Genomic DNA, 26,540 nt, shown 5'->3' on the forward strand with positions numbered 1-26,540 from the left:
CACATGAATATCTTGACATTCCCGTAACTGCCTCTGCCTTTTATCGCTTAGCAGACACACTGGACTGATTGTACCTCTTCATCTCACTGTTACTGTCTCTCTCTCTCTCTCTCACACAGGTGCTGAAGGGCAGCAAAAAGCTCTCCATGTCGGTGCGTTCTGTGGGCCGTATCCCAGGTGGTTATGTCACAAATCATGTCTACACATGGGTGGATCCACAGGGGCGCAGTGTGTCCCCACCCCCTGACCTGCTGGCTGAGCATCGCAGCGCCACTCTGCGCAGGTCTAACAGTCAGGGCCGCAGTCACATGCAGCTTCTGCAGGACGGCGATGAGAAGAAGGTGAAGGCTCACATTTACAGCATGCCTTACTTGAGTTATAGCAATCAGTTTATTGTGTTTACATAATGCTTATCATGTAATGAGGATATCACTCAATTTCAATTAAGTTAATATACGCTACTGTTTAAAAGTTTGGGATCTAAATGATATTTTCAGAGCTCAACGCTAAGGATTTTTTCTACCGGCCCGGTTGGGCCAGTGGTTCAGATTTTTACTTGCCCTGGCAAAATTTTCACTGGCCCCACCACAAAAAAAGTAATAAATAAATAAATAAAAGAGGCCTAGTTTCCAGTGTTTTGGACACATGTAACCTTAATAAACTAACCTAACATCATTTAAATTTCAAATATTGTTGAAGACAAGTAAACAGTAAAAAAATAAGTATAAAAAATCTAATTATGAGCAATAGTACAAATAGAGCAAGCATATAAATGAAATAAGCTGTTTTTCAGGTTGGTCTAACCGTAGTTTTCAGGTACAGAAATGGGAATATATTAATCAAATGTAAAATAACTGCATTGTCTTCACTGTATAAACTAAATATAGATTAATCATTATTAAAGTTACAAAAGCTATTCAGCGATTATTTTTTCTTTGTCTTATTGTTTGATTAACATTATAAACACAGGCAGCAGCAAGAATATTAGGATGCTGTCACTTTAAGACCTAATTCATGGATCCAGTATACTGTTTTTCCATTCCACTGCGCTACTTTTCCATTGTTTATCAAGGTAAATGCCTAAGATGGACGTCTTTAACAGTTCACTTCTCACGTCTTTTACAGCGTCTCGCACATGCCACAGCATCCTAAAAGGTTAAAGGAGACCTATTATGCCCCTTTTTACAAGTTGACATTTTTACAAGTTGAAATGTCCCCCAGGGTGAAGTTTAGCTCAAAATACCCCACAGATCCGCTCATGCTCCGGCATACCGGCAAAAACAAAACAGCACAATCTCACGTCATGTGCAATTTTTTATCTGAAATCAGCACGTAAGAGACTGCTTTTGATTTTTAAAAATTGAGTGGATTTTTACCATTATAGGCTGGTTGTTCTCACACACTGCAGACACATATGTGTTCAAACACCTTATAAAAGTGAATTTTGCATAATTTAAAGTTGACCCTTTAAAAGAAGTTCAACTTTTAAAAAACGCATCTTTAGACCTTGCGGTTTTATTCGTTCCACTGCCCTGCATCTCACATTTTTAACAGAAAAATGCGTGTTCTGTGTGAACCAGTCCTTACACATGCGGTTTATTTGTCAACTGTTTATGTTATGCAAGACATAACTGACTGTTTACTAGTATACTCGCCAATTTGGGCATTTTTGTTATAGTTTTGTGAGAATATGTCCGATCAAGCGCAAGAAGACGTGAAAGAGAAGTCAATTCACACACACACAGAATACTCACCCCAAACCTTTGAACAGCAGTGTATTTGTCTATATTTAACCGGTTTGTTAGCTGGAAGTTTCTTCTTCATAAAGTAGTGTTGTCCTTAAAGAACAAACAAACAGATTACTAAAAAGGTGTGGGCGACAGTTGCATAGTTGTTCAAATACAGTATGGATGGAGAACTTCTGATCATTTGCATGTGCAAGAGCCTTCAAAAACTCAATGTTAAAGCTGTGTTGTTTACAGCTCACCGGCTTCAATAAATGGATGTCATTTTAAGTGCTCTGCTGCTGTATAGGTTGAGTGCAAAAATGAGTTTTCACTGGTGCGTAAGAGAGGAGCGAATGAAGAATTTGCCTTGTCTTTCTTGAAACGCTGTTTTACGCAATTATTTCTGTAAACCAAAGCTCTTTATCTTATTTGTGCCAGCTGATGACAACCACAATGACGCTGAAGTGCCATTGGACCGCTGCCCTTTTCTATAAGTCATCATTTATCTGCAGTCACACATGCATGTCTCTGGGCTAAACTATCTGTGATCATCTTCACTAGCTAATGGGCAGTATCGCTTTAAGACGGGGATTTATAAATCAGCCCTGATTTGGTGCACCTGAGATGTTATTTGGTACTTCTGATAAACGTTTTGTGCTACTTTGATTTGATTGAGTTAAAAAAAAAACACATTTTGAGTGAATTTGTGTGTGTGCGCATGTGTGTGTTCAATTTGCATTTTACAGAAGTCTTTCTGGTAAACATACACAATGTGTACTCTGCTGATAAACCCTTTACGCCAATGCATTTCCATTTAGAACAATACTGTCTATTAGGGGTAAATCCAAACGGTGGATTAGTGTTTTGGGCTAGGTGTCTTTTTATCAGACAATTATTGAATATGTATGAAACATTAAGAGGCAGCAAATACAAGAGTCTGTTCCACAGTTACTCAGTCTCCATCAGACCTGAACAAAACTAAGACGTCTGCAGTTGGATGCAGGTGCCCTGTTATGAATTTTAAACTCTGAATTAAATATATAAATCAATGAAGTGTGAGGAAAAAAAATTGTTTTGTTTGCACGTCATTATTTGCCTAAGGAACTGTGAACACACACTGTTAGTCGGACAAATTAAGCAATCAATCACTGAACATTGTCCATTTTGGCTCGTTTTAAATGCGAGAACCTTTTTCTCTCCGCTCCCCAAATTTACCCTAGCATTATTTCCCCCCCTTATATTTTCTTATACTCTCACCTGTATGCCAGAATTTGTTAAATGTGATTATAGGGAGAGTTTTATGAGCTGTTCATCCGGGTGTAAATCTTCCAAGGCTACTGGAGAGCGCACGCTCTTTCTCGGGCCCTGCGGCCGTTGGACGCGATAGCGCTAGCGTAGCATGCCGGCTTCATCAGTACTGCACAGCGCAGCAGAAATCTCCATCGGTCCGCCCTGATTTACTACCCTGCTTGGTCGGTCTCACATCGCGGTGAAGCAATTTGCAGGGTAATTCTGACAAATTCCTGGGTACTGAAACAAAGTTGCGTAGAAAGCTCTGTTGGAAGCCAAAATCTAATCCTCTAGCACGCTTCTAAAGAAGAATAAAAAATAAATATAGTGAGCCATTCATGGAAGAGACATTTATAAATGTGTGGCATTATGAACAATGACACAAACAAAACGCAGTCTGGCCCTATGCCACCTTGACCTTTCAGGGATGGCTAGTAATAACCTTTAAGCAGCGGGCTAGTGAGCGACAGATGCTTTTGGTGTGGGCTGGTGTTTGAAAGAGACGACGCGCTGCTGCATTGATCTCCCAGAGTGCACAGGCGCTCCGGTGACCTCATCTGATTGGCTATGCGGGGATTCTATGATGCATTCTAATCACAGCACTATTGTTGCTTTTGTGAAGAGGTCGTGGGAGTCACATTAGTCCTTCTGCTGGTTCAGCAGATCTGCCGTTTGCTAAGGCGCATGGGTTGTTAGAGTCAAGAATTATAGTTGTAAGGCACAGTAATGGGTGCTCTAGGTTTGAGAGGTGAATTGTAACAACACATTGTGGTTGGGAAATATATTAATTTCCTTGTCACGCCGTAATGTCAATGCCACATTTCAGAGATTTGTTTGTGTGTGTGAAGCAGCCTGTGTAATGTATTTGGTAACTTATGGCACGCTTTAAAATGTCTGATTGTTATTTCAATAGATAAAATGTCAAACCATGTGCATTTATTTTAAAGAAATAGACTGTAACGTTTCAGGCTGAAGATGAGGCAGGCGAAGCGGATCTAAATGCAATTACTTTATTAAATAAAAAAAGAGCGATATCCACAATTGGACAACTAACACCAGACAATGAGTGAATGAAATTGAGGGGATTATATCCAAAACTAACCAAGGATGAAAATGAGGAACAGGTGTATTAAATCAACAAAACAATGGCTGTGTCCAAAATCACCCCCTATACCCTTAAAAAGGGCACTATTTGAGGGAACAGCCTTTTGTAGTGGTGTCCAAAACCATAGTGGACTCTATCGAGTACACTCATTCAATCCGCAGGTAAGCAACGCACACCCAGCCATCCACGTGATGTAAAAGAAAATGGGATTCATCAGACCAGACCATCTTCTTCCATTGCTCGGTGGTTAAGTTCTGACGCTCATGTGCCCACTTTTGGCAATTTTCGGCAGCGGACAGGGGTCAGCATGGGCACCCTGACTGGTCTGCGGTTATGCAGCCCCATATGCAACAAACTGCAATGCACTGTGTATTCTGACACCTTTCTATCAGAACCAGCATTAACTTCTTGAGCAATTTGAGCTACAGTAGCTCGTCAGCCTTTGCTCCCCACATGCATCAATGAGCCTTGACTCTGTTGCCGGTTCACCACTGTTCCTTCTTGGATAACTTTTGATAGATACTGACCACTGCAGACCGGGAACACCCCGCAAGAGCTGCAGTTTTGGAGATGCTCTGACCCAGTCGTCTAGCCATCACAATTTGGCCCTTGTCAAACTCGCTCAAATCCTTAAGCTTGCCCATTTTTTCCTGCTTCTAACACATCAACTTTGAGGACAAAATGTTCACTTGCTGCCTAATATATCCCACCCACTAACAGGTGCCTTGATCAAGAGATAATCAGTGTTATTCACTTCACCTGGTCGTAATGTTATGCCTGATCGGTGTATATATTTATAATGATTATTAAACAGCAAGCACAAACTATGCAAAAAAGGCAGACCTTCCGGCGCACTCAGTATCCAAATTCACTCAATTGTTTTCATTCACTCCCTCAAGTAAACTATATTAGTGGACTAATAGGGAATAGTTAATGAGGGTATAGGGGGGCAATTTCGAACACAGCCAATGAGTAACCATGATAACCAATGATAAACGTGCTAGGAACCTTGACAACAGAACGGAATCACAAGAAATAAAGACAAACTAAAAGTCCTTGAAAAAGAATCTGAAAACACCACAGAACCTGACATAAACACTTTTTAAATAATTATTCATTTAAAAAAAAAATTAAATACTCTGCTATTTGATAAAAAATACAGTAAAAACTGTAATTTTGTGAAATATTATTACAATTTAAAATAACTGTTTTCTAATCGAATATTTCTAAAAATGTACTTTATTCCTGTGATGGCAAAGCTGACTTTTCCGCAACCATTTTCATCGTCTTCAGTGTCTTCAGTGTCACATGATGATAAAATCATTCTAATATGCAAATTGTGGTGCTCAAGAAACATTTTGTACTATTATCACTTTAAAAAAAAGTTGTACTGTTTAGTATTTTTGTGGAAACTGTGATACATACAGTGACAAGAAAAAGTATGTGAAACCCTTGGAATGAACTGGTTTTCTGCAGTAATTTGACATAAAATGTTATCTGATCCTCAACTAAGTCGCAACAATAGACAAACACAATGTGTTCAAGCTGATAACACAAAAACAATTCGAATTTCTTGTGTCTTTATTGAACACACCCATTAAACATTCACAGTGCTGGAGGAAAAAGTAAGTGCAAGCAAGCGCTTTTGGGTTCGGACCTGCACAATGTTCAGGAGGCTTTTCTCTTTACAAAACTGCTTCAGCTCAGACACATTTGTAGGATGTCTGGTGTGAACAGCTCTTTTGAGGTCATTCCGCAGCATCTCAATGGGGTTAAGGTCTGGGCTCTGACGGGGCCACTCCAAAGGCGCATTTTCTTTTTCTGAAGCCAGTCTGTGGGGGATTTACTTCAATACTTAGGGTCAATGTCATGCTGCATCACCCAACTCCTACTAAGCGTCAGCCAGAAGACAACCACCCTGATATTCTCCTGTAGGATATTTTGGTAAACTTGGGAATTAATTTTCCCCTTGGATGGCAAGTGGTCCAGTCACTGAGGCAGCGAAGCAAACCCTAATCATGATGTTCCCTCCACCGTACTTCACTGTTGGGATGATGCTTTGATGTTGGTAAGCTGTGCCCTTTTTGTAACATACATAGTGTTGAGTAATCTTCCCGAACAATTCAACTTTTGTTTCATCAGTCCATAAAACATTTTCCTAGTAGCGTTGTGGTTTGCCAAGGTGCTCTTTCAGGCACGCAGCAATGTTTTTTTGGGCTTCCTCCGTGATGTTCTGCCATAGACACCCTGCCCATTCAAAGACTTGCGTATGGTAGACTCCTGAACATGGATGTTCGCCAGTTCCAGTGATGTCTCCAAGCCTTTAGCTGTTCCTCGTGGGTTCTTCTTTACCTCATTAAGGATTCTGTGTTGTGACACGTCTGCACCAGATGCGAGCACCATGACAAAAGACAATAGAACCCATTATAATCAGTGATGTTGTCTACACTGGATGCGATGTGATGCAACAAATCCCTGACAGTAAACTGATGCCTCGTTCTATTTATGACATAGTGACACAAAGGACAAATGCTTTGCAACAGGCGCTTTATCGCGTCCAGTGAAGACAGCCTAGTCAATGGTCGCGTCTGGTGTAGATGCGCTGTTAGGAGTCATCTGGGATGAGAGCCCACTTTTAGGAAGAGTAGCCACAGTACTGAAGTATCTCAATTTATAGACAATTTGTCTAACTGTCCACTGATGGATGCCTAAACACTTTGAGATTGCTTTTGTATTTCTTTCCTACTCTTGATCGTACACTCAAAAAAAAAGGTTCTATATGGCACCAAAAATGGTTCTTCGTCGTAATCATAGAGGAACCACTTTTGGTGCTATATAACACCATGGGCCCTATTTTAACGATCTGAAACGCAAGTGGCAAAGCGCGAAGCGCAAGTAACTTTGTGGGCGGGTCTCGCCGCTGTTGCTATTTTCCCGGCGGGATAAATGGCTCTTGCGCCCGGCGCAAATCTAAAATGGGTTGGTCTGAAGTAGCTTCATTATTCATAGGTGTGGTTTGGGCGTAACGTGAATAAACCAATCCGAGCGTCATCCAACATTCCCTTTAAAAGCAGGTGCGCAAGTTCCATTATGGATTGCTATTATTATGGCGTATTTACCAGGCGCACGCCAGGAGCGGTTCACAGCCGAGGAGACTGATGTTCTTGTAAGAGCAGTGAAAGACAGAGAAGTGAAGTTGTAATGTTGTACATTATGGTAAAGGTGATTTCACAGTCTTTTTTTTTTTTCAGTCTTTCAGTTTTTTCAGTTTTTCAGTCGATTTTTTTTCCTGGTTCTTGACGGACAAACCAATTTGTCAGATGTCCTTATATACATATATGTCTTGCCACTATTGGGCAAACAGGTCTTATCCTTAATTATTACAATTAGCCTGAATCATTTGTAAGCTAGATTTATGCCTATTTTTTCACATCTTCGTGGCACACCACAATGATTTCCGTCATCTCATGTGTTAATATTTTTTTAGTGTAACAATTTATGATTTGCAAAAATAACTGTTGCATCTGTGTAGATTACATGAGCAAAGTGTATGCGCGTTGTGCACGCTATACATTATGGTCAAGCATGCGCCCTTAAAATAGCATAATGAACAACGCGCAACGCGCCACTGACTTTAGACTATGTTTTTTCTGGTCAGTGGCGCAATTGTTTAATGGAACAGCAAAATAGCACCAGGGATTGTTTGCGCCGGAACACGCCTCCTTTTTTGCGCTGAACCGCCCAGGGAGCGCAAGTTCATTCACTAGTTTAGCGACGTGCTTCTGTGGAGGGAAAAGCGCGCTTTGCGCGGGTGCAAAATAGGAATGACACATGCGTCGGTGTACAAAGTCAATTGCGCTGGGTGCAAGATAGGGCCCCATATCTTAACATGTTCTGTATATGGTAGCGGTGCTATATAGCACCTTAGTCAAAGAACCGGTGAACAACCTCTGAAGAACTGCTGAAGAACCACTGAAGCACCAAAATTGGTGCTATATAGCACTTAAAAAGGTTCCCCTATGATTACGAGCCAAGAACCATTTTTGGTGCCATATAGAACCTTTTTTTTTAGAGTGTATGTCTTCAGAGAGCTCCTTTTTGCAAGGCATGGTTCACAAGTTCATGCTTATACGAACAGCAATTTTAAAATGTTTGAGTTTCTTTTATCAATTAAAGCAGCTCTAAACAAAACATTCAAACTCTTTTCATTAATTGGACTCCAGGTGTGCAAGCTACTGACTCCAATTAGCTTTCGTTGAAGTAATTAGTCTATGGATTCACTTACTTTTTCCTCCAGCGCTGTGAATGTTTAATGGGTGTGTTCAATAAAGAGACAAGAAATTCGAATTGTTTGTGTGTTATCAGCTTGAGCACATTGTGTTTGTCTATTGTCTATTGATCAGATCACATTTTATGGCAAATTACTGCAGAAAACCAGTTAATTACAAGGGGTCCACATATTTTTCTTGCAACTGTATATTTATGGAAATATTCTGAAACATTATAAATGTCTTTACTGACAATTTTAATCAATTCATTGCATCCTTTCTGAGCAAAATTAGCCTGGCATTGTCATACTCAGATTCTAGTCAGAATATGAGTCTGATACTGCTCAATTGGGCTGTGATTATGGAGTGTGTTTCAACCAAACCAGGGAAGAAAATGCCTCTGCACTCAATTAGATTAGACCTACAAACAATCAGAGCAACGGAGTTAGTGACTTATGTTGAGCAACACAGTTGTCAACAGAACTCAACTGCATGTACGCTGGAAGAAGTAGAAGAAGAAGATGCGTTTAAACGATCTTTTGCCGGTGTTGTAAAAAAGAATTTAAGGATACACAGAGTACTTTAGCTTGACGTCGTCATACTCAGATTCAAACAAATTCAACCCAAGCACTCTTTGGTGACGTGGATGATTACATTACTGTTGATCATCTGTCCATCCTCGTATAAAGCCCGCCCTGACAATTTGATTTGTCCAAACAGCTCTGGTTCGAGCATAGTTGCTCCACAACGGATCAAGTCCAGACCGAACTTCCCGACCTCAAATGTTGTGGGCGGGGCTAAGTTTGGCTGGCATCCAGGCTAGAGTAAAAGTATCAATTTCTTCCTTTAAAAAAAAAAATCTTACTGTCTCCAAACTTTTGAACGGTAGTTGATATTGTTCTAAATGCAGACAAAATCATGGTAAATGCATTTTAAGTGTGAAATGTATTCATTTGATTTGGCTATCAATTAGACAATGCCTTCCTCTTCACAGGTAAATTTGGTGCTGGATGACGGCCGTTCTCTGGGTCTCATGATCCGCGGAGGGGCTGAATACTCTCTGGGTATCTACATTACTGGTGTGGACAGAGGATCTGCAGCAGAGTGTGGAGGACTGAAGGTACAAGTTTTACCAACATCCTTTCATTTTATCCATTTTAATTGCATTTTTTCCTTAATTTGTTTTACAGTGACCTGTTTTTACTGTGAATTTTGTTTTTACAGTGTTGAGAATTTCTAGTCTATCTTTCTCTCTTATTTCATGCTTGAAATTCCACAACTCTTTGACATGTTAATTTAGATTTTCTCGATCCAAATATTTAGGTGTTTCTTTGTTGCTTTTAGTCTTTTGTATCAGGTTTTACCTACATTGTGAGCAACAGCCAATGTGGCCCATGAGGAAAGCAGCTTAGTAAACAGACTTCATAATGTATTCGTGAATATGCAAAAAAGGTTTCTGTGATGGTTTGGATTAGAGGCAAGGTCAGTGGTTAGAATATCCAATAGGCACGCCATAAACCTGACGGTTTGTTGATTGATAAAACATAATCTGTTTGGACATTCTTTCTGAAGTGTCCAGCTGGTTTTACCTCTACCTGCTTTCATTTTAGCACTGCGTCAAGTGTGTTTGTGCGTGAAAGATGAAAAAGGAATTATTAGAGTCCACTGTGAAGTGCGTGTGATTTTTCTCCCTATTCTCCTGTTGAATAATATGCCCAGATATCCTGCTTTTATTCCATTGTTCGTTTTTGCCACAATTTTTGGTGAATATCATTATGATGTGGGGTTAGAGAAAGTTTTAAGCTCTTTTCAAGCTGGCAGTTCGCTTTGTGCCCGGCCTTTAGATTCATGATGGGATTGAGAGGAGAAGGCAGTTTAAAGGGAGGGCGATCCACATACACTCTGTGGAGGGAGAGAGAGAGAGAGAGAGAGAGAGAATTGGAGAAAGTGTTGGATGTTTTATCTTCAGGCCATATGTCTGTTCAGAAGAGAGATGTGAGATGGATTTCTGCGTGGCAGTTTGGCAGAAAGCGTTGTTTACAATGCTCCAGTGCTGATGTGAGGGTCCACAAACATGAAAGCATCTGCATTTATCATGGCAGACATATGATAACTCATACTACTTTTCAAATGTTTGGGGTCAGTAAGATTTGAAAGAAATGAATACTTTGAGTAAAGACATTTAAATTGTTATAAACCTTCTATTCATCAAAGAATACTTAAAAAATGTATAGGGGGTATGCACTGACGTCCCCATAGGCCGGAGTGACTGCGGTTACGCCCACTGACTGGCAAAAAGACTTAAGAGGCAGCATTGGTTTTCAGCGTGAATGCCGCGAAAAACACACTAAACCAGGCCCGGCCCCAGAGGGGGGGTCGGGGAGGGGCTTGGTCATGGACCGCTTGGATATCCCTGTGCCCACCTCTGGACCGAGTGAGAAGTACTTGATGATAGCATGTAATTTTCTCACTCAAACCACTGCCGACTGCTGCTTCTGCCACTGATTGTTTTTAGAGGGAAAAGCGGCCCATAACAGCTGGTCTAGGATTTGTTTTCTTCATAATAATAGCATATTATTAGCAAAAAAGATTTGGCAAAAGATCCAGTGCTTATCTGTATTTGCGCTCGCAAATGATTACATTTCCAATGTGTTTTCGCTTCGGTGAGTAATGTAGCCAATCACTGGCTGTTGATTTCTTGAACGCAATGGCCAATCACAGGGGTTGACGTTAGAATCCACTCACCGCTTGAGTTTTTGTCCAGTTCTGCACGCTCGCAAATCCTTTCAAATAAAGTGTAGACATTATGTAAATAAGAGATTCATTGTGTCGTCATCTTCACTGAGTAATATAACGGAACTTTGTGAGATTGCGTTCACTGAATGAGTGACAGCTTTTAGTGATTATAAAGGGAGCATGATAGTTTACCCAAAAATTAAGATTCTGTGATCATTTATTCACCCTAAACCTGTAGACCTCTTATTCTTTTCTCTGAAACACAAAAGGAGACATTTTGAATAATCTTTACACAGTTCATTTCCATGCATCAACATGAAAAGTGAAGCATTGCGTGTGCAACATTGACTATTTTTATAGTGTTTTTTTGTGGGGGGGGGGGGGGGGGGTGTATTTTTGTCCTTTTTGTAACTTTACTTCTGTGGTCAATATGAATTTTCGCTGTAAAATTGGCAGTTAAGCCCTCGAGTGTGAGCCACCACTTCAGAGAGGAAAAAATAGCTTTCATCCAAATAGCCCGGCACTCAGAGTGATTGTGTTATTATAGTGTTAGCAGCAGATGAACCCCTGACCCGACACCCCAATATAGACACACACAAACAGAAAAACACAAATGCACAGATCAATGAAACCAGGTGGATGAGCCATCTATTTCCCAACAGGTCCCATGAGATGGATGTAAGGCCAGGAGGTCTGTAGAGAGGTTGCTTTCAATATGTGAAGCCCCATATACTATCCTGTCAGAAAAGAGGTATAAATTGGCATTGGCAACAAATCCCTATTTGTTCAAAGCAGGAGGAGGAAGAAGGGATCCGTCTTGGAATTACTGGACTTCATAAATATTAATGTTGTGTTCCATTCAATTGAGAGAGCTACAGTGAAGCTATTGGGACAATGTCTTTATAAATATATTGTATATCAGAATACATATCAGATAATATTACTTATTATTACATAAATGTTTATTTTATCTTTTGATTCAGTTCACTAAAAGGTTCTAAATTAGTTTGCTAATTAAAGTAGAAGCACCTTAATTTATATTATAGCAGATTTTTAAAAAATGTTCACAATAAAGTTCCATTAGTTAACAACATTATAGTTAACATGAACTAACAATTATAAATACTTCTAAAGAGTTAATTGTTTGTTCATGTTAGTTCACAGGGCATTGACTAATGTTAACAAGCACAACCTTTGATTTTAATAATGTATGTGAAAATGTTGAAATTAACATTAATTTAGATTAACAAATGGTGTAGAAGTCTTGTTCATTCTTAATTCATGTTAATTCAGTAGTTAACTAATGTTAACAAATGAAACCTTATTGTAAATGTATTTATATTATTAATAATTTTATTTCACATCCTGCCCAATGATGTCATAAAAACAATGTCGATGTTGAAGGCTATAAACAAATACAGTGAATGTAATGTAGGCTATGCAATATATTATGTGCAAAAAGGGGGTTTACAATCTAAAAACAAAATTAATAATTTTGTTTTCAAAATTATTTAAACTAAAAATGAAAATAAAAACAAAAGCATATTAGCCTATATTTGATTACCCCATTATAATGGTCAATTTCATAAAAATATACTTACTTGTAGGTTTAAAATTCCACATATGGCACGTTTATTGTCCAACAACAAATATTTTAGAAATATGTATACTTTAGTCAGAATTATTGCACTCCTATTGCGCGTGGCGGCGCTCATTCATGGAGATTCACATGCAGAAGGCTCGTCCTCTCCTGACAGCAAAATGGACATATTTGCATGACTTTCTAACATTTACAGATGGAGAATATACCTGTGAAATGTAAGTTATGCACTGAGGAAAGCACAGCATTTCAAACCCATTAAACACCGCAAACATTTATCTGTCTGTCAGCACAGGTAGCCTATCTCTCAGAGCATCTGACAGGGCAAGCTGCTTTAAACTATACCTGTTAACTACACTCACCTAAAGGATTATAAGGAACACCTGTTCAATTTCTCATTAATGCAATTATCTAATCAACCAATCACATGGCAGTTGCTTCAATGCATTTAGGGGTGTGGTCCTGGTCAAGACAATCTCCTGAACTCCAAACTGAATGTCAGAATGGGAAAGAAAGGTGATTTAAGCAATTTTGAGCGTGGCATTGTTGTTGGTGCCAGACGGGCCGGTCTGAGTATTTCACAATCTGCTCAGTTACTGGGATTTTCACGCACAACCATTTCTAGGGTTTACAAAGAATGGTGTGAAAAGGGAAAAACATCCAGTATGCGGCAGTCCTGTGGGCGAAAATGCCTTGTTGATGCTAGAGGTCAGAGGAGAATGGGCCGACTGATTCAAGCTGATAGAAGAGTAACTTTGACTGAAATAACCACTTGTTACAACCGAGGTATGCAGCAAAGCATTTGTGAAGCCACAACACACACAACCTTGAGGCGGATGGGCTACAACAGCAGAAGACCCCACCGGGTACCACTCATCTCCACTACAAATAGGAAAAAGAGGCTACAATTTGCACAAGCTCACCAAAATTGGACAGTTGAAGACTGGAAAAATGTTGCCTGGTCTGATGAGTCTCGATTTCTGTTGAGACATTCAGATGGTAGAGTCAGAATTTGGCGTAAACAGAATGAGAACATGGATCCATCATGCCTTGTTACCACTGTGCAGGCTGGTGGTGGTGGTGTAATGGTGTGGGGGATGTTTTCTTGGCACACTTTAGGCCCCTTAGTGCCAATTGGGCATCGTTTAAATGCCACGGCCTACCTGAGCATTGTTTCTGACCATGTCCATCCCTTTATGACCACCATGTACCCATCCTCTGATGGCTTCTTCCAGCAGGATAATGCACCATGTCACAAAGCTTGAATCATTTCAAATTGGTTTCTTGAACATGACAATGAGTTTACTGTACTAAAATGGCCCCCACAGTCACCAGATCTGCATCCCATAAATCTCCATCAACTGCAAGATGCTATCCTATCAATATGGGCCAACATTTCTAAAGAATGCTTTCAGCACCTTGTTGAATCAATGCCACATAGAATTAAGGCAGTTCTGAAGGCGAAAGGTGGTCAAACACAGTATTAGTATGGTGTTCCTAATAATCCTTTAGGTGAGTGTATATCTCTACCAGTTATTTTTCCCTTAATATAAAGCATGTGTAATGTTTAGGACAATTTGTAGGCTACTGTCATGCACTTTCCCATCAGCTCATTCTGCGTACTCCGCTATTTTTCAGATGGCATTCGTATCAATCTATGATCGTATGATAGGGCCCAATAACTTAATTTGTCATGTACTTTTCTTTTGTTAAACTTTGCAGACATTTTACTTTCACAAACAGCTATATTACACTGCATGAATTGTATTATTCGAAAAAAGCATGATAGGGAAACGAATAGGACCTTATTGTAAAGTGTTACCACATTGGGTAATGGACAGCTCATTTCACTGAATAATTTTCAATAAAAAATATAAAATTAATCCATGAATCGTTTTCTTGAACAGGCTTGTTTGCATGTCCAAATGCATGTTTGATTGTTGCTTCAGCTCACTCAGTTGTAAATACAATACAGTGTGACATTAACAACAGCAACATAACATTTTGTGACACCAATACTTATTGGAAGAAGTAGCTTGTTAAATTTTGAAAAGAGCTACTGAAAAATGTCCAACCTTCATGCATTTCTTCTTTCTGTGGAACACAGAATAAGATTTTGAAAAATGTCTCAAGTGTTTTTGTCTGTATAGTACAATGTAAGCCAATGGGTTCCAATGTTGTTTGTTCTCTATTCCACACTGCCACAGAAGAATGTGCTTATCATACACTCAGGACAGTCGTGATGGATGCTTTTATTCTTATCTCTAAAATGATTATGACCACAGTAGCACATTCTTCCACAGGCAACATGAGCACTTGTTTGCAAACAGTATCTGTTGTCCTATATCACTCCTTGCGTTTATCTTTATCTCCAACCCATGGGTTTAGGATGTGAACCAGAGATGGAAAATGTTATAGGTCTTAGAAGCAGATGCAGCTCGTGGAGTTTTAATTGGATGGAATAATGGGCTTGTGCGCCGAGCGGTCTCTGGTCCTCAGTGTTACAGAGCACAAAACAAAACCTCTACTGACCTCAGAAGAGCTGGAGTTAATCAGTGTGCACCCACTGAAGCCTCAGCCTCCATTTCTGCTTTTGTCTAACTCCTATCTTGGATGTGCTTTCCTGTGGTGTTATTTTATGTGTATGGCTGTCTGTGCTTACTTTATAGTCTCACTTTGGGCTGCTCTTCTATTACTGTACTAAATGGATAATGAGCAATGCAATTAAGGCACTTGGCTGCAGGATGATAAGATACTTTAATATGGGAGCAGTGTTGTAGTTTGTAATGGTCAAATTACTAAAACCCATAAAAAGGATAACGTCTTTTTAGGAGTTTTTAGTGATATTGTCAGCCTGAGGTCTGAAATTCAGACACAGTTACTAATTATTTTTCATTCAATAAATCTGACCGTTTCTTTCTCTGTTTTCTCATATTTCTCATATTTGTCTCTCTCTCATAGGTTCTCATAATAATTTATTTTATTTTTATTTAAAAAAAAAAAAAAAAAAATATATATATATATATATATATATATATATATATATATATATATATATATTTTTTTTTTTTTTTTTTTTTTTTTTTTTTTTTTTTAGTGCTGGGCAGTCGATTTAATTGGGATTCATCGCATCCAAAATAAAACATTTTGTTCACATAATATATGTGTGTGTACTGTGTATTATTATTATGTATATACTGTATAAATACGAACACATGCATGTATATATTTAATACAAATATGTTATATAAATATATAATATATTTATATAATATACATGCAAATATTTCTTAATTATATACATAGGAGTGTGTATTTATATATACATAGTAATTATTAACAGCTCACACATATATTATGTAAACACAAACTTTTATTTGGGATGCGATTTATCGATTGCAGAACTATTTTATTTATTTATGTTTCAATAACAATCTATTTCTTAGAATATATAATTCCCTTTAATTATATTTTTTAAAGTTCAAACAATTCAATGAAACTTGACTAAATTTGTATTTATTTGTATTTTTTTTGTAAAAGTTTATTTTAAGTTTTAAAAGCAATCTGTTTCTTAGAATCCATAATTTCCTTCTGTATAATTAGATTTGTATTTATGTATTTATTTATTTTACTGTCAAGTAAATTCTTTGACAAGATTTGAACATCATTTTTATGTTTTTTTATGGTCATTTCATTTGTATGGTAATTTTTCTGAAAATTCTGAAGCTGATCTTTTAAGTTAAAATCATATAAGACTGCCCTGCCAGTTTCCTTGAAAATAATCATAGGACCTCAGAGGTTTTTATACAGTATAGTGCTTTCTTGTACTTGCAAATTGCTTGAATATCTATGATCTGCAGTTAGATGTCCCCTCACCTTTTCCCGACGTGCTTTTCACCTTAATAATTTATAGCTCGTACTTTTTAAAGCTGTCAAGATTCTTATCCGTCATATTGAGCGCTGGTACTTCTCTATTCAGCTATCCACCCTTTGCCACAAAGCCAATTCACTTTGGTCCTTGAGGAGTTTTAGAAGAAAGTCATTTGCCGTGGAAACTTTTGCCCAGAGGAGTCATACACTTTTACTGTGATATTTGGGGACATTTTCAGTTGCAAGTTTTCAGTGAAGCAAATAGCCACATCCACAGACTGACACCTATAGGCAGTCTTTCAGAAAAGTAGGCTGTTCATCATAAGAAAAGTCCCTCTGGACTAAAAAAAGCCTTTTAGACTGTGAACGTGACTACTTGTGCACATTTGTAATCCATTTTGAAATGGTTACGCCTCTGTGTGAATGACAAATATGGTACTTTTCCGGAAGAAGCGTCTGCACTGTGGGCAGATCTGTCTGTATTGCTGCTCCTGCCACTGCGAGTTAGTATTACTCAAACTTTAAGTACTCTTGGTGTAGCCGTAAGTCTAAAACGCTCATTAAGTACAATGATGAATGAATGAACGGATGGGCTAAGCACCACTATGTCCGTATTCAGAGCATGACAGGTCATCAGAGAATGACAGAAAGAAAGATGGTGTGTGAGAAAGACAGAGACAGTGATTAAAACGACTATAAAAGAATGATGGCATGGCAGATTGAGAGATAAAACCTCTTATTTAAGTGTCCATATTTATCTCTGAATACCTCAACTAAGACAAAAATAGATACAAATCATGTGAAATAAACCTACACTAAAACATTCTGTGTTGGTTTAACCCAATTTTGGGTCAAATATGGACAAACCCAACCGTTGGGTTAAAAATGTAAAGTCCCCCTGTGGTGAAAATAACGTTTTTTTAATGTTGTTTATGTGTCTATGTGGTGTTTTTAATATGCTTTAGTATTGCTAAATATTTTCTCCTTAAAACTGCAGTGAACTAAAGACAGTCTCCAAAACGCGGTTTGAAATCGCTGGTGTTTCTGACGTCACAAACTACCTTGTAACCAATCACGTCAACATGTGATCGTCCACGAGTGGATCTCTGAGCTGGTGCGAGGGAGTGGAGATGCAAAATTTGCATATTCATAGAACCATGATTTGAATTTGGTGACATCAGGGAAAAGGATAAAAGAGGATTTCAACTGTAGCTCGCCCTCTTTTGATTCTCTGCTTTCTCTGGAGAGAGCTACCCAGCTAGCAAAAAGTCGTCTATTAGACGTTGAATAGACGTAAACCTTCAACGTCTAAATACGGTCCACTGAAGGTTGAAAATGAAAATTGAAAAGACGTCAAATTTGTCCAACTTTTCAACGTTGAAAACAGGTCGATCTTCAACGTCTAAATACGGTCCACTGAAGGTTGAAAATGAAAATTGAAAAGACGTCAAATTTGTCCAACTTTTCAACGTTGAAAACGGGTCGATCTTTAACGTTCACTAAATGCCATTGTCAATTCTCAAGTCCACATTAACATGCCAAATAATATTTTATATTAACATATGAATGAAACAAAGCTTTAAAGGGTTAGCTTATAATAACTTTATTGAAACAGCACATTTAAATAGTGCAAACAGCAACCATCACATTAGAGTATAGTGCAATACACAGTCAGTCCAGTAACCAACACAGATTTCACATAGTGCAATAAACATAGGTTGGTCCAGTAACCAACACAGTTCACTTTTCAAGAGTCAACAAAACACAACTCTAAGAAAGAAAGTGTACATTAAATGTTCACACTTTGCGACCTCCACCTCCAGCTCTCCCTGGAGCATGTTTAAGTGTCTCAGCCATGGCAGCCCTGATTTCCACTTCTGTGGCTGTTTTACTCCACTTCATTACTGCAGCTGCAAAAGAAAATATATTAGATGGTGCATGAATAAACCACGTCTTACATCATTAAGGCCCCTACTACACATTGTATTTACATTTTATCAATTGCATGGATTTGCATACCTTCCCAAAAGAAATACAATTGGTAAGCTAAATTAGATATATACAGGTGCTTCTCAAATTAGAAATGTCATGAAAAAGTTAATTTCAGGAATTCAACTAAACAGGTGAAACTAATATATTATATAGACTCATTACATGCAAATGAGATATTTCAAGCCTTTGCTATAATTTTGATGATTATTGGCTTACAGCTTATGAAACCCCCAATTTCAAAATCTCAGAAAATTAGATTACATAAAAACTTTAAAAAAAAAAAAAGGTTGTAAATACAGAAATGTTAGCCCTCTGAAAAGTATAATCATGCATATGTTCTCAGCAGGGACGATTCCAGGATTTAATAAATGGGGGGACCAAGAGAACTAGTGAGGGGGGGCCCATGGGAAATCAGAAAATTAAACTGGAAATAAATAATTTATGAAGAAAATAGCACGTTTTCAAAAATATTTGAAATGCCCAGTGCCTTAATATAGACACCACACAGTTTTGTTCTAATTCATAAAAATAAAATAAATTCAGTTTAAAAAAAAAAAAAAACAAGTACTGAGTACATATCCATGATTATACTTTTCAGAGAGCCAACATTTCTGGATTTTAAATCCCCTTTTTATCAATTTTGATGTAATATTCAAATTTTCTGAGATTTTGAATTTGTGGGTTTCATAAGCCATAATCAAAATTATAACAAATTGAAAATCTCTCACTTTGCATGTAATGAGTCTATATAATAAATTAGTTTCACCTGTTAAAGGTCTAATATGTAGGAATTTTGTAATAAAATATTCCCAAATCACTAGAACAGTGTTATACATTTCCTGCAGTTGTGTACTTACAATATCCCAAAAGTCCCCAAAGATTTTTAATTTCAGAGAAATTTTTAATTATTGTCCGTCCCGGAAATTTTCACTTGTCGTCTGTCACTGACGTAATATCCGCGTTCTCCCTGGTTTCCGCTGTATGAGCCCTCTGATTGTAATCAAGGCGACAGACGTGTAGTTTGAAATGTCTATCTGCACGCTTGTTGTTTCGTTCAAACATTATGGACCATGGCAAGCAGACTTTAGATAAAAAAAAAGGAGAACTAAAACGTGGATCAACATCAGCGCGGTGTTTGAGATGTCGAGAGCTCTACGTCCGAGACTAACTTCCACTTGACGCTGCTCTTACATGTACTTTATTAGACAGTAAATGTACGTAAAACTAATCACTGTTATATAGTTTACATAACGAAATGTTAGAATAGGATCTGTATGTTATTCTAATGTTGAAATTACTGCTAGTCTCATACAGACAAACTAACACATAGAATAACATTATAACTTACAATACACTAGTTTAGTTTGATCGTGTAACGGTTTGACCAGGTGAAACAGCGCTGCAAGTTTCATTCGTCTAATAAACTGACCTGTGAGTAGTAATTCAACACTTCCGTGTATTTCGGTAGAATTGTCAATATTCCTTTATATTTGCGGGACTCGCGTCGCGTCTTGTAAGAGGTTAGCAACCCCTAGCGGCGAAGAAATTTACATATTGGACCTTTAAGTTGAATTCCTAAAATTAATTGACTTTCCACTATTCTAATTTGAGAAGCACCTGTATAAACATGAAAAATGCAGTTACCTTTTACCACAGAGTAAAGAACGGTATCCTGGAAGGCTTTTTTGTCACTGCGACCCCGCCCCTTCATGTTGAAACCAGCCATTAGGCTGTTGGTGAAAAGCCTGAGAAAACATGCAGAAAATCATATAGTGAGGTCAACATTCTGCAATGCCTACATTCTACAAATATTCCTTTATGCTTGCATTATTCCTAATGAATCATCTCTTTCTGCATTTATGCTTTTCTATGTGCTTATGCTTTTCTACGTGCAAACAGAGCAGGCAAAGAGTAAAAATGTAACTGCATAATTACATTCTATATTCTGAGCATAAAAAAATAAAAAATAAAAAAACAGCATTGAAGCTCATTGAAATTGTTTTTAAAGACAGCTGCTCCTTTAATAATGTCAATAAGTGAGGTAGGAGAATTGACAACTATGAAGAATGAAATTAATCATGGACTCACTGGATGAGGATGACTGACTCTTTCTGCTCCCGGACTGTGATGGCTTTCGAACTCCACGCTGAGGTGTGCAAGAACCCATAGATCCTAAAAAAAAAATTATTAAATAAAAAACAGCATTGAAGCTCATTTAAATCGTTTTTAAAGACAGCTATCCTTTTTAAAGACTCACTGGATGAGGACGCCCGACTTTTTCTGCTCCCGGACTGTGATGGCTTTCGAACGCCACGCTGAGGTGTGCGAGAACGCCTGGATCCTTAACAAAAAAACAAACGAAAAAACAATCAAAAATGAAATCGTTTTTTTGCTCCTGCAATAATGTCAATGAGTGAGGTAGTAGAATTGACAACTATGAAGAATGAAATTGATCATGGACATGAAAAAAAAATAATAATAATGTACTAGCCAATTTAAAAAAAAATGTTTTAATGACTTACTGGCTGACTCTGGACTCAATGCTTCTGATGATTCAGACCTTGTGGGTGAACGGTGATGCGTTGGACAAGATAATCCAGAAACTGAAAAAGCCACAGGAATGGTTGAAATACTTTGTTTTGAACACAGACGTAAAAATACTTTATATTCCATTTGCATTGTGAGCAAGTAGAATAAATAAAAACATGAAATTACTGTCTGAAGATGCAGGACTCTCTGGTTGTCTAATGGTGGTGTTAGCCAGTTCTGGGGGTGCAGGTAACTCGAGCAGCATTGCATTTTGTCCTGTGGTTGTTAAAAGAAATTCCAAAACCAGAAGCAGTAAAGCAACTTAAATGACAGAAAAACTCATATTGCCAACCATTCCCTGAAGTTTGATGACTGAATTATACCACTGGACCGGACCAGCCCAGCTATTTTACTCACCCTTATGTGAGAGCTTTGGCGGAGGAACCGGAAGCAACACTGTATCGTCTAGACAAACATGCACAATGAAATTAATCACGGTAAGATAACGATGAATACTATTACAGTTTACTCAAACAACTTTAACTGTACTCACCCTTTTTCTTGTCTGGCAAGGACTCATCCTCCTCAGGAGACATATCTGACCCTGCCAATATTATATTTGTCACTTATGATATGTGATGGTTTACATTGTACGCTCATTGTTTAATGCATGTCCTTAAAAAGGACCAAATAAATTACCTTGAACATAATCCTCAAATTTTCTTTTTTTCTTCATTCTCTTTTGACTGACTGTGTCCTCCTCTTCGGTTTGAGCTGAGGTGTAATTATATTTTTCACACTCCTGTCGGCTTACTAAAAATCAAGAATGAAAACAAACTACTAACGATAGTAATACGTATTTGAGTATTATAGTATTGTAACTAAAAAAATTAAATTTAAATTAAAATAAGCCAGAAATAACATTCAAAATGTTATTTTTTTTCTTTCACCTGATGTCACTTTGACTTTAACAAATTCAAAGCTTAACCAGTCCTCTTGTGGTTGTAAAAGGCGCTTATGTGCCACAGACACGTTTTTTAGTGGCCATCGCACCACTTTGGTCTCTGTGTCAACCCAGTTCAATGGCAAAACTCCTTCCATCTGCTTCCCATTCTCCACCCAAACAGCCCGTGCGTATACCATTGCCTGAAACACAATTAGATTATTTAATTTAGAACTACACATTTCCTTTTCTACATGATGCTAACAGTGCACTACTATTTTAAATAATAGTAAATATTACATACGTTATGTGTGTTCATTTCCTGTGCTCCATTCCATGGAGGAGAGGAAAAAGGACATGCCCTTGTTCACATGGGAGACACGCAACCTTCCGGTAAAGGTCTTTGGTTTCCAATAACTTTGTCTTTGTCCGTTTTCTTTGAACATAGACTATATTCAATAGCCTTGACTCACATGGCTTCTTAAAAAAGTCTCTTGTGTCCTTTTGGCTCAGCACATCACATACCAAAGTTCCATCTTGCCTTTTTTCCTTCACAAATGCAAAATTTCCATTGTGAAGCATAAAGCAGTGGTCTTTATCTTTGGCTGATATATAAAAACATGACCTTGTCTCTTGAGGCTTGTTGATGCCTTTCTTTGCATTTTCGATCTCACTCATCCGCTTTGTTACTTGAGCGATTGGATTGTGGCTATTTTTGACCAATTTTTTTAATACTTGCAGATGATTTTCGAATGGGAAACATGAGATGTCATTTAGTGAACAGTTGAAGCGAGAAGCATCTTCATGCAGATGCAACAGGCAGTGCACATTGTAGACTGCAAATGTTTTTCCATAAAGGTCATCACACCTTTTAACGAAGTATTTTAGAAGCTCCTCAGCATATGCAATATATGAACGTCGTGTGTTCTCATCAGGGCTCAGCAGGATTGACAGAGCCACTGTCAATGTCAAAAAGTGAGTATACACTTCACGTGAAACTACATTTCGAAGAACATTTGGTCCAGTATATAAAACAAACTGTCGAAATTCAGTGGCTTTCCATCTATCCAGTTCCCTCAAACCCCTGGGCTGCCTTGCAAACTCACTTGGCATGGATCCATTCAGCTTGTTTAGTTTTTCTGAGATCTCATCTTTTTGTTTTGCAGATAGCCGGCACACTTTTGGACCCCGAGACAAAAAGACTAGAACACGTTTTACTACTCCTAAACAAATCAAATGCATATAGTCTAACACAAAAGAGCTCACGCAAGGTATGCCTGCATCAATAAGTGGGCTTTTTATAGTCTGGTGATCTTCATACAGTACTTGACTGAACTCCTCGTCCGTTCTTGCTCTAAAGCTCTCATGACTGTTAAAAACCACTCTACCTTCCCACGATCCTTTGGCAATACACCTTTCACAGCTGGAGTACCCATTGTGGTTTTTTATGCACTTTAAAAATGATCGTGCTGGTGCATCACATATAAAGGCCTTAAGGCTGATAGCATAAAGTTGACCTTCATACTCCATCCCAACAGCTTTGAGATGCTGAAACTCTTCCAAAAGGTCTTTGACAAAATCATCCAAAGGACTTGGCTTTGCTGTTCCACAGAAAAGTGCAACAATGAAAGGATCAAAATTGTGAAACTGTGCCAATATGGGCCAAAATTGAACACTGTTTGATTTAAAAAGTGGTAAGCCATCAATGTTCACACACAACTCAATAAGGTTTTGTGAAAAGGATTGGCACTGTGCAATCTTTAGTTTAATGCCTTGTTCTAAACCATAATAAATGTACTGCCCATTACATCTAGAAAGACATTCAACGGTTTTGGGGGTTGAAAGGAGGGTGCGTGCATCCTTTGGCAGCTGGTGCCCATGTCTACGTAGGATGCCTAGTAGCTCATTCAATGACGTTTGAGTGATTGAATTACTTGTTGACCAAGTCCTTAAATCAGAGCCAATATCTGGTGTATCACTGTCAGGGTGTAAACTCAGGATTTCAGGCTCAGAGTCCGAGGATTCTACATGCTCTGTGTAACCATAATCGGATTCGTTATCTTCTACAACTTCTTGAAGTCCATCACCATCACTTCTATCACTTCTATCACTTGGTAGCGACTGAATATCAAGGTTGTCATCATCCAACTGAGCAATGGCATTAACTTCTGCTTTTCTTTTTCTCCAACTTCTTAAGTATGTCATATCTGCAACAGTAATATAAGTGTATGTTGACATTGTACATTTTTGAAATTGATTTGATTTTTAAACATTACAAACAAAGTTTTAAAGTTTTTTCTAATTATAGGAGGTACTTTTATGTGCAAATGTACATAATGCAAACGCTGTCACAACAACAGCGTGTTAGTGAATGATTCAGCGTTTTAAATGAATCGATAGAATCAAAGATTCAATTAATTATTCGTAAACGCCTACCTCATTCTTGAATGAATCAGCATTTGAACGAATCGACTCAATGACTCACTCATTCAGACGGTCACCTGCTGCCACCTACTGGTGGTTTAGTTTAATCTTTCCAACATTTCTTATTTGTATATTTAAAACAATCTCATAACATTATTTAATGCAGTTGTAAATTTTCCGTGTAAATTATTTAATTTGACTGGTAACAGCCAGTGTCGTCTTCTAATTTAATTGATTGATTCAATTTAAGAATATAAAAGGAAATCTGAATCATAGCCTATATTTAATAAGATTAGGGGAAAATGCCCTTTATAAAAGGTAAACATATCACAAATATGCATATGTCAAAGCTGATTGAACACTGGTGAGAATATTGCTTCAGAATAAATTTTATTTACAACACACACAAAGAAAAAAGTAAATTTTTTTTTTTTTTTTTTTTTCCAGACAAGCACATTTTGTACTCGGACAAGTGGATGACAGATTTACTTGTCCGAAGGACAAGCACGTGAACATGCTTAATGTCGAGCCCTGGTTTAGGCTAAAAAAGAAATATTGCAGTTGCCTACATTTTAAGGATTTGGCATTACATGTTGATGGAGCAAAAATTTGACTTTTTTTTTAATGGCGTTTTGGAAGAGCTCTTCAATATTTTTCTGATGGCGACGGATAGCCACCTAAAATGGCGGCGCCTTCGCGGAGTGAAACGCGTGACGTCTCATTCTCAATCTTGAACACCATCTAGCCAACAATGGGGTTTTGTGCTTGCTAGCTTGAAGAAAAAACACAAAACACTTAGCCGTACAGGTAATTTCTATCAGTTTAGTTAGGCAACCTAGCTGAGGTAACGTTGTAAAGGAAGTTTATAAATAGCATAAAGCTAAAATTAATTAACCTGGATATCTACCTCGATATAACATAAGTTACAAAATAATCACAAACAGTTAAACCTTAATGGCTTATTAATATCCGCATTTGGGTAATTTATTAGCTAACTGTCCATCTGTGTGGTGTGCCTGTGGACACTCGTGGTAGCCGAATAGCTACTGCTACGTTTACGTTTACAATAAAAAAGTCAGGTTTGGTTGAAATAAAGTAAACGTTTATAACGTTACACTTATTTTGCTATCATATCGAATCATTTTGTCATAGCTACTTACTTTACACAGCTGCTTTCTGAGTCGTGAAGAGCTTTCTGGAATATGGCGGTTGGCTGGTGCCTCACATTCGCGCGCCACATTCACGTGCCTCTTCTTCTTTCGGTTTTATGGCGGTTGGCAACTATCTTTAATGGTGCATTACCGCCACCTGGTGGGGTGGGGTAATTATTGCAATGGATGAATCCTCAGCGCCTCAATTATTGTTTTTATAACTTTGACGGAATATGTAAAACTCTTTACATTTATTTAAGATAATAATGAACATGGTTTGGTAATTTGTTTTCTCTGTTGTTTTAGCATGTATAACAGATTATAAACGGTCTTTAGATTATCAGTTGAAAACATGATCAGTTGAAAACACGTAGTCAAACAGTCCAGCCTAAACTACTTAGTTGAAATCACGTCGTAAACCAGTCCAAGGCGGACCGACTTATTTTCAACCATATTTCAACGTTGAAAGACGGTAATTGTTTACTGGGTATTCTTTAGCTCTCTCTCTTTTTCTCTCTCTCTCTCTTTCTCTCTCTTTCTCTCTCTCTCTCTTTCTCTCTCTCTCACAGGTAACATTCTAGGCAGAGGCCTACAGAGCATAATTAATGGTTTATGTTTACATCTATTTGAAACTATTTAGAGTGTAACCATAACTAGAATTTGTGTTTCGTTTTAGAAGAGATTTATGTCTATGATGTAATTGACATTTTACATTTACTTGATTGTTAATAAATTGTTACATTTTGATCCTTTCTGAATTAATCTGTAATTATTAACTATCTCCAATGTGGAACGGTATAATTGTAACAAAGGGTTAAAACGGAACGATCAAATGTATGATTAACTATCAAATATAGATGACCAAACAATCGGTTGGGATTCTCTTCTAAATGCGACAACTATGA

At 37.9% G+C, this 26,540-nt stretch overlaps 2 protein-coding genes across 2 annotated transcripts in view; one reads left to right on the forward strand and one right to left on the reverse strand.

Moving 5' to 3' along the window:
* The window catches only part of whrna (whirlin a), a 166,656-nt gene that overhangs the window by 79,781 nt on the left and 60,335 nt on the right, over positions 1-26,540 (forward strand). Inside the window, exons 3-4 of the mRNA XM_079835334.1 lie at positions 120-341; positions 9,385-9,510. Of these exons, the coding sequence (XP_079691460.1) occupies positions 120-341; positions 9,385-9,510 (348 nt within the window). The remainder of the gene's footprint in view (positions 1-119; positions 342-9,384; positions 9,511-26,540) is intronic.
* On the reverse strand, positions 18,394-24,268 carry LOC307137813 (uncharacterized protein; the record flags this gene model as incomplete). Its single annotated transcript, XM_079835779.1, has 10 exons — positions 22,365-24,268; positions 22,068-22,263; positions 21,817-21,930; positions 21,671-21,721; positions 21,535-21,582; positions 21,304-21,393; positions 21,111-21,191; positions 20,846-20,929; positions 20,677-20,760; positions 18,394-18,506 (listed from the first exon to the last, which is right to left on the reverse strand). The coding sequence occupies exons 1-10, from the start codon at positions 22,377-22,379 to the stop codon at positions 18,394-18,396; spliced, it is 876 nt and encodes a 291-aa protein (XP_079691905.1). The 5' UTR covers positions 22,380-24,268.

This window comes from Gobio gobio (assembly GCF_949357685.1).
Source record: "Gobio gobio genome assembly, chromosome: 14".
NCBI classification, from domain to species: domain Eukaryota; kingdom Metazoa; phylum Chordata; class Actinopteri; order Cypriniformes; family Gobionidae; genus Gobio; species Gobio gobio.